Source organism: Dendrobium catenatum, unplaced genomic scaffold (assembly GCF_001605985.2).
Source record: "Dendrobium catenatum unplaced genomic scaffold, ASM160598v2 fragScaff_scaffold_1608, whole genome shotgun sequence".
Classification (NCBI taxonomy): domain Eukaryota; kingdom Viridiplantae; phylum Streptophyta; class Magnoliopsida; order Asparagales; family Orchidaceae; genus Dendrobium; species Dendrobium catenatum.
This window is the reverse complement of record NW_021320070.1, coordinates 6,068,962-6,078,757: the sequence shown is the minus strand read 5'-3', so window position 1 is coordinate 6,078,757 and position 9,796 is coordinate 6,068,962. Positions and strand designations below refer to the sequence as shown.

The following is a 9,796-nucleotide window of genomic DNA, read 5'->3' as shown; positions in this document are numbered from 1 at the left end:
TTTGGTTTGGAATGTTGAGTGTGGATTGATCTAAGATCTAAATTGATCCTAAGGTTTGGGGACTATAAGGATCCTAAGATCTAGAGTCTAAAAGGAATCTAGATCAAGGAAGTCCTAGGGTCTAGAGTACAAGAGAGATCACGGTGACCTCATACAAAAAGTGAGGTCAATAGATATGAATCACTTGAATGGAAATGAATCAGAAGGTCATAACAAACATGTAGTCACTGTTACATTTGAGTTACGTCAAATTAAATTCTTGTTGGTTATCCAGATTTTGCTTGTTGTTGTTGCCGTCAATTCTCTATCGAAGACTTGTAATTGCAAATGAATGTAACTTAGAATGCTACTAAGAAACTCTTGTGTCTTAGGTTTTAATGAGAAAAAGTTTAAGTTGTTTTGTTATTTGTACTTGATATATGTAAGCACATAAATATTTCTTTTATTTTCATGTTTGGTAAAGACAAACCTAAAGTGGTTTCTAAGTTATTGATTATGTCCTTCGGTGTAATATATGAATTCTTTTTTACAAGATCCTTGATTTCATGAGCAATCTAGGTTACAGTTGATTACTTGTTTCCATCTCTATTTACCCCCTGACATAAATGTGAGTTTGTAATTTTCTAACTTCCAATGAATGGCCATCTAAATATAACGAAGCACGTATTCTCCATGAACATCCACTGTATGTGAACGTAGCAATAACTTTTGATTTGTCACTAGATTTAATCTTTATACCAAAGTTCTGTAAAATTGCATAGGAACAAATAGCTTGTTTAAAACTTGATGAATCATCAAAATGCGAACCAACACATAAAAAATGCTTCTCTTCAACCTGACCCTCAAAGCCACCATCACACAACCCGTCTATTATAATGTCATTGTTCACCCTGTTGCTCTCACTTATATCTTGCATATCACTATACTGAATGTTATCAACATCACTCAAATTTTCGTCAAAATCTTTCACTACAACCACCAACTCAACTTTATTATCATTACAGGAACATGTAAACATGTCCATTACATCTCTATCATTATAAATCAACATTTAAATTTTAGGCGATGTTCCATTAACATGATAGTGTATGTCTTAGGCTTAACCCCGCAGCCACCGGCAAAGTGATTCGATTTGTTCTTTCAATAGTAACAAATTAATATAACCTCTTTCAAGCTTCAAAACAATCATATATCTTCCATATTTGAAGATAATATAATATAAATTATTGCAGTCCATTTATGCGAGTCCAATTATTAATGAAAAATAATTAAGAATTAGCATGAACAAGAACAGAAAATAGACAAATAGAAGCATAAATGGAGAATGAATAAAGTACCAGCATGATAAAATGAAGCAGAACAAGAATAAGTTCAAATAATTAATTTCCTTTATGTATAATCTTCAACCTGAATAAAGATCCGGCTGCCAAAATGAATAAAGAAAATAACCTGAATAGAACTGACGGCCAAAATAAACTGGCGGGAATTTTGCACCGGCGTGGAGAAAGTGATGTTTGCATCGGCGGGAGAAAGTGATTTGGCAAAAGTAATTTTAGAGAGTTATTCAGATGTTTGCACCGGCAAGACGTTTGCACCTGCAGGACATTTGCGCCGACGTTAGTTTGATGGTAAAAAGCGAAGGGGAGCTGCTCTATATCTCAAAATGGAGATTGTATTTGGAGAAGATGCAACATGAGAGAGCTACAGTCAACGCAAGAGAGCTACAGTCAACACAAGAGAGCTACACCAAGATGTTTCTTATACGCGAGAGGCTGTTTTCATGACTTATTTTTGACGAGAGTAGACAAAATGTTAAATTTGATGAGGATTAGGTCATTATGGTGGTATAACAATAAAAAATAATGTTTAGATGTGAGATAAGTAAATAAAGATGTTTTGGGTGTTATGCATGTAAAAATCCCAAATAAGAAATGAGGATTGAGAAAGTTTCCTAGAATTAATAAATAAATATAATTATTAAATAAGTAATTAAATAAGGTATGCATAACTAATTTTTAGCTATATAATATTCAAAGTATCATGGAAATTAAATAAGTAATTAAATAAGGTATGCATAACTAATGTTATATGAGGAAAAATAGCTAGTGATATTAAGAATGTTGTAAAATATGTGCTTCGAGTATTAGGAGGAAAAACTCGTAATAGTAAAAATAGTTGGTAGTCGAATTAAAATATGCAATAAAATATAAAAAATAAAAAGCTTTGTTATAAAAATTATTTTAGATGTAAAACTATAAAATATATATATATATATATATATATATATATATATCAGCTTTATAAAATTTTTAACATAAATTTAGCAAAATATTTACATCAGAAAATTAATATGAACAACAAAAATTTTGACATAACTATAAAAAATATCAACAAATATTAACAGAAAAATAAAAATATTAGAAGAAAGCGTTAATAAAAAAATTTATAAAATAAACTCGAAAAATTATATGCAAAATTGGCAAATTATTTTGAAATTTAAATTCCTAGTTAAATTTTTAATTAAAATATGTCTGCTTATTTCTTTTAATTGATGAGCTTCTTAAAATTTGGCTTTTTTTTAATAAAGGAAAACCACGGATGAACCATCCCTAGCGCTCATCAACGACTACCCCATACTGCCACCGCCTCTACGCCCGACCTCGAATCCTCCTTGATAACCACTGTCACTAGCGGTAGCTTATCTCTGAGGTTGTCTGAGGTCCGACAAAGGGCACTTTTTTGTCTCCCGAGCCTCAAGCATCTGGAGACTCTCAATTACCTTAAACCTGCAACGTACTCTATCTACCCGAATGTTGCGTGCATTAATGGCGTTGATTTTCGATTCCGAACCACAGAATGGATGGACGAGGGGAAATACCAAATAGGTTTAAGCTTCTATTGCCATTTTTTGTCGGAATCAGAATGAGTTAGGGTTCAATATCATCATTATTGTATTAAGGAAGGCGTAGTTTGACTGTGCCATTAGGTTTTTTTTTTTCTTTTCTTTTTACCATTTTCCTATACGGTTTTCTTGTTTTGCGTTGGTGGCGTGGAAGTTGCAGTTGTGTTTATCAGATTTTATGGTAAGAGGTTGAAGATGAAAACTGAGTTCGTTTGTGGAGAAAGTGAACAAATTTAAGGCAATTTCGTTGTGCTTTATTTAGATGGAACCATTTGGAAGCTTGCTACAAATCTTGAATCTGAGAATGCTATATATGTACTGTTCTTAAGTCAACCAAAATTTAAGTTATGATGTTATTCACCGTGGGCTTCATGTTAAGGGCGATTGTTTTTTGCTCTCTTAATTCTAGTGTTTAGCTCTAGCCTTGATAATCTATTTGATATTTTGATGTGGTAATATTTAAGCATGATTGACTTTTGTAAGTGTGTTATTTGCATACTTTTGTTCTCATTTGTCCTTACAACATTGCTTGAGCATGTTGTTTCTCTACAATAGTTATCTGTGTTCTTCTTGTAACTTTATCTTCAATCTTGCAGGTCTTCAAGAGATTTTATACATCTAAAATTGGTATTATTATATGCCCTTTTTAGCAGTTTGAGAAGTTATCCATGCTTCGTATTCGTTTTTCTAGTTGATGGTTTCATTTTGAGATTGTTGTGTATGGGTTTTGCATACCAGCAAGATGGGAAGAACGGACGTGAGTAATGATGTATCTAGGAGAAATCCTATTGAAGGTACCTCAGCACGGACAAGAGCTTTTAGTTTTGAGGAAATTATGTCAAGGAGAAAGAAGAAAGAAAACTCAAATGCTAATGAATCAGACATTAAAATACATGAGTCTTTTGAAAATGCTAATGATACCCAGGATCACTCAAGGCATGATGTCCATCTCCAAATTAGGAGTCCTTCAAAAAAATTTATGAAAGAGCGGTCCAAAAAGAAAGAATCAACTTCTAAGAGGGAGAGAGATGCCATAGAAAGGAAACATACAAGTTCACGAGATTTAGAAACCGATGCGAAGGTGAAATCTATCCATGGTAAAATCAGTAGAAACCAAGAAAGCACTGAAGAAAAGTATAGCCGACATTCAAGTAAAAGTGCTAAGTTACTTGCTACTGAATCTGAGAAGGCATCAAGAAAGAAAAGAGTCAAAGATTTTGATGAGAATGATAAGTATGATGAGCATTATAGGATATCTAAGAGGGATAGAAAAGGCGATTATCATTATGATGATAAGGGCAGATCAAAAAATGATTCCAAGAAATATAAGAAACATGAGTCTATCAAATTGCAGGATCTGAAGTATTCAGGATCGAAAGGTCATAAAAAGTACCATCTTGAACCTTCTTATGATGATCCTAAATTGAGAAGGAGAAGATCTAGGAGCTTGGAGTATTATCGAGAAGAAAGAAGGTCCGGTTCTATGTCACCTTTGTCACAAAAGTATTCCTATGATGGAAAGGACCACGGAGAGTGCCATAAAGACAATTCAAAGAAGAAACATTCAGATGGCGATAGATACAAAACTTCAGGTAATGCTGGCTATTCTAGTGGACATCACCGGAAACATAGAAGTGGACTTGGCGGCTACTCCCCGAGGAAGAGAAAAACTGAGGCAGCTGTTAAGACCCCATCCCCAACAATTCGCTCTCCAGAGAGGAAAATTGCTACATGGGATCAGCTTCCCTCAGGAACCAGCATTACCAATTCTGGATCCATTTTTGCAAGTTTACCTCTGATTGCTACTAAAGTTGTTGAAGCTGTATCATCTATTGCCGTTACACCAGCAACAACAAAAACACACCCTGCAACTTCAATTGACTCTGGGTCTGTGACTATTAATTCTTCAATCGAGTCAGTTCAACTCACCCAAGCAACCCGTCCTTTGAGGAGGCTTTATATTGAAAACTTACCTTCGTTGGCATCAGAAAAGTCTGTGATTGATTGCCTCAATGAATATTTGGTCTCATCTGGTGCCAATCACATACGAACAACCAGACCTTGCATTAGTTGTATTGTATGTATCAAGCTTACCATGTTTGGAATTGATATGTTGCTTCCTGGTGGGATTCTAATGAGTGGCTATTCATTGTATTTTATGCAGATAAATAAAGATAAAGCTCAGGCTCTTGTTGAATTTCTGACACCAGAGGATGCTACTGCAGCTCTTTCTTTTGATGGTAACACCTTAGCTGGATCAGTTCTCAAAATGAGACGTCCTAAAGATTTTGTTGAAGCAGCAGTAAGATTCCATCCTTAACTAGCCTCACATTAAAATCTTTTGGTTTTTGTTTGATGGTTTCCATAACCAATTAATTTGTGTGCTGTTTTCTGTTTTTCTAATATGATCGAGTGATAATATTGTGCCAGGAAGTTCTTGAATAGCATCTAGGCAAAGTTCAGTTTTATCGATCACTTTTATACTAGACATGAGTGCATCTGGTCTTTTCCAGGCTTACCTCTCATATTGAGCTATTCTCATTTTCCAAGCAATTTGCTAGTTGACTTGCGGTTTCTGAACCATGTCAAAATGTTAAATAGAAGTGATTCACAGTGTCACTTTTCCCCACATCATATACTCTGTTATCTAAAGCTAAATATGCCACTTAATTAAAATTGAATACCATGCTTGTTTTCATTTGACCTCATCTCCCTTTCACCCTTTATTCTAATAAAGTTTAAATTCTTTCACTTTTTTCAAATACATGGAAATTTTATATTAGTTACAGTTCTCGTTATCTTTGGTTAACTCAGTAACATAAATTGTATTAAATTTATGAAATTTTACACTTTCATTTCAATCATGGTTGTGATGATGGCTTGTGGAGGAAAGCCTCATCAATCTGTTCCAGTAAAAAATTGTTAAGTCGTTTGCCTAAGATGTGCTTTACAATCGTAAGCATGCATGCTTTCTTTATACATTGCAAGCATTGGCTTTGAAGTTAATGGCTGCTATACATTAGGAAGAGTCCTGAAGGATGAAACAAAGCCTCGCAGGAGAACTTCATATTAATGCTATACATTAGTAAGAGTCCTGAAGGATGAAACAAAGCCTCGCAGGAGAACTTCATATTCGCGCTAAAGTACATTTAAAAAGAAAGATATTACAAGCTTTCTCTTAGAGTTTAATATGATCGAACCTAGGAAGCTTTACTTTATTCCAAAGTCCAAATTTTTTCGAAGCTAATTTGGCGAATATGTTAGTTAAGCTTCATGTTTACTGTTTTCTATGGATATAGAAGTTTTTGTGTTCTATCTGTGGTCTTTAAGAGCGAAAGAATCTTGTGTTCTGCAATGAAGCTTATTTTGTTGCAAGGAATCATTGTAATCTTAATAAATATGATCACTTGATCATATGGACATACATAATATACAGATTTGATTTTGTTCATTTGTATGGAACCACTGTTTTTTCTATGAGATATTTATGTACATCCCACAAAATTCTTATATATTTACGTATCTTGCACCTAAAACTGTATATTTACTTGTATGATATTTAAAATTTTTTAATCACATTAAATATTATTAATGTTAACTTATTTAAAATAAAATACACCTTTTCATGTATTTGCTTTAATGTGATTTAGACATTAAAGTGGCATATAAGTAAATATAAAAATCAAGGTTTTAGATGTATGAAAACATAAAGAATTTTGTGCTATGTATGTAAATCTTCATTTTTCTATACATCATATTAAACTAAGTTGGTACTGGACATATTACCTGATGAGTGACTAATGTCATCTATGAGCAATGCCAGCATGCAATATTGCAATATATTGTCTCTAAATCAGTAAATTAACCTTTCTAGCCACTAATAGTGGATTATATTAATTGCTCACATCTCTATAGCATCCATTGCAAAATGAATATGATCACATCTGCATTTATCTCATTGCATACAACATTTCATATGAATTTATTAAATCTTATTTGTTGGTAGCTATGCAAAGAATTCTGTGATACTATGGTTGTCTATTATAATGTTAATATTGAATTGCTGAAAGCAATTTTATAACAAATGGATGGCAGTGAGAGACTCCTGCAGATCGTGGTCTGGAGAAGTTGATATATGCATTCTCACCTGCATTATAAAGATATGTCCATGATTCTAATTTGTGACCTTTAGTTCATAATGAAGGCAATCTAAGAATTTCTCTAATCCTATCATGATAAACAAAATAGATATTTACATCTGAATTCTTTTTATTAATTTCCACCATGAATGTTGTTTTCCCTAAACTGTTAGGGGCCAATGTTTGTTTGTTTATGATGATTTTTTCTTGCTTGTTCCCAATTTGAATCCGTAGTTCACCAACACATGTATTCTGTTTTCATTGTCATTTATTCTTTTAAATTCCACGTAGTTTGACTGCACATAATGTTTATAGCAATCACCGTGATATCTTTTCAGATTGTTGTTTCTATAGAGAATAATTTCACTTAATATTTGTAACCAATGTGACTACCTGTATTCCTAATACACATGAATTTCTTAGTTTGATGACATTATTTTCTGCAAAATCAACTTGTTGTGGTCGGACAATGATACATAATTGAACTTTTGGGACATGGAATCTAATAGTCCACGTTATTTATTGTGTTTGATCATCTATACTGTATAAAAGTAAGACCTATTAGGGGAACAAATAGGTTGGTTGGTGGCTTATGTGTAAGAACAATTATAGACACATTTGTGAACCTTTTAGATCACTCAGAATCCCTATAATATTGATTTTCCAATTGTTAGGTGTTTCATCGGGAGATCTTTATTAATTTATATCACACTATTCATTTTCATTCCTTATACGTAAATTGTATGACAGGTTGTTCACTAATTTCTAAAAACTTATGCTCTAGGTATATTTGTGTTTTCATGCATTCTGTGAAAAAAGGAACTTTGTGATGCAATATTCCAAATTCAGCTTGGAAGAATCTTCACTATTGCTTTGAGATATTCTCAGCATCTTATTTATTTTCCCAGTCATTAGTTTTGTTTGTTTAAGGCATGATATCTTGGTATCCTTAGATGAAAGCTTATCTGACAATCATGTTGGAATCTCTTTCAAATAGGGTATTTTTGTTGGGTGTGTCATAATTCACATTCAGGATCGTGACAAAGAGAGGACTTTTTATAGCAGAATTCAAGATGTAGTGCAACATTGATGAAATTGCTGCTTATTTCAGAAATGATACCTGCTAGCTGATCTTGAATGTTGGTAGGGTCCTTTCTGGTGACATGTCCTGTGGTGTTTACTTTAACTCTATAACCAAATTTACAAAATGATAGCAGACCATTCCTTCTTAGTGGTCTTGGTACAAGCTTGAGGTTAGTATCTGACCGTGCAATGAGGTTATCATTTGAGATGCACATTTTGTACCATCTACAAAAAATTTGCTCCCTTCACAGATTATTTCTCTTATGGAAGGTATTTTTGTGGTCTTAACAGTGTGCGTTGAGATATCAAATTAATTGTAGATTTGTTCCATTTACTCAAATTGTTTTGTGTGGTGTTTGCCTGCATGCATGAATTCTTTATTTTTACCAGCAATTTTTTTTTTTTTTGAATGTGTCAATATATTTCTACTGAGACGTATAGCAATTGCGGTTGATTTTAGTTAATTGAATAAATTTGTCTTCTGTTGGGTTGTTTAGTCTATTCCTAGCTTCTATACTTGTTCTTTACCTTCGTTGATCTTTTTTATGTTATCTGAAATAAACCCCCTTTTTTAACAAAAGCAAACTGTCCAAAGGCTCATCTAGGTAGCACATAACTATCAAGCAGCTTTAAATTTCATTTACTGCTTCAAATTGTGTCTGAACTAAAGTAGACTCCTTGACTTGTTGAAACTTTCTTGATATTTCACTTAGCTTGTGTTGACAATTCCTTTGATGTGTGAAATGGTTCCAATAAACTTCATTCATTATTTTAATCATTCATATCAAAATATCTACGAGCTCCTTCTGTCTTTAATTTGCAAAACTATTTCTATGATTGCTTTTATTTTTAATACAGGGTTTTATAGTTTCCAGTTAAATCATGTCAGATTTGACGTGCTTGGAGAAATGTATGTCAAATGTGAACCATCAGTTTCTACATACTTCCTGCATTGTTTTGATCTTTAATGAATCTTTTGTTTTGCAATATTTGGAAATATTATTAAGCTGTTCATCTTGTTTTTTTTTTTGGATTAGTGTGGCAGCTTAATTTCCTATTTGCTGTGAGTGTTATATTTAAAGCCTATCTCTTGGGCATATACGAAATTAGTTACTTTTTTTTAAATGCAATGCATATGAAAAGAACATTTACCAGTTTTTTGTTATTTTATGCTATTGTCTGCCCTTCCCTTTATTGTAATCTCCACTTAGGCATTTAATCTCTTTATGTTGTTTGTTTAATTGTTTCTGGTATATAGTACGATGAACAGTCCTTATTAGCTTCTTCTGGACAAGATATTTATGCTTAGTCCTTTTATGCCTGATGCGGAGGACATGGGACTATGATGTACTGGATCTGGTTCTGTATCCCTATTACTCTTCCGAAGTCTGTCAACTAGGAGGACAGGGAAAATATAATCTAGTCTAGGAATGTTTTAATTTCTTGGAATTGTTTCAGTTAAGGTTCCCCTTAACACCTAGGATTCTTCGAATTACACCAAGGAAGAGAGCCCGGCTAGACTGCCATATTCGTGATGAAAATTAACTTATTTCCAGCTGAAGAAAGTTTTCAAACAATCAAAACAAAGAAATAGTTTATCTTTTTAAGAAGGTTTACAATGTTAAATCATCCGGACTCTGTCTGAATCAATCTATCCACTTAATAAAAAAAA

General features: G+C 33.1%; 1 protein-coding gene across 1 annotated transcript in view; it reads left to right on the top strand.

Moving 5' to 3' along the window:
* Positions 1–2,567: 2,567 nt before the first annotated feature.
* LOC110093482 (splicing factor U2AF 65 kDa subunit) overlaps positions 2,568–9,796 on the top strand; it is a 19,056-nt gene continuing 11,827 nt past the window's right edge. The window contains exons 1-3 of the mRNA XM_028700866.1: positions 2,568–2,885; positions 3,499–4,979; positions 5,067–5,204. Of these exons, the coding sequence (XP_028556699.1) occupies positions 3,645–4,979; positions 5,067–5,204 (1,473 nt within the window). The 5' untranslated portion in view covers positions 2,568–2,885; positions 3,499–3,644. The remainder of the gene's footprint in view (positions 2,886–3,498; positions 4,980–5,066; positions 5,205–9,796) is intronic.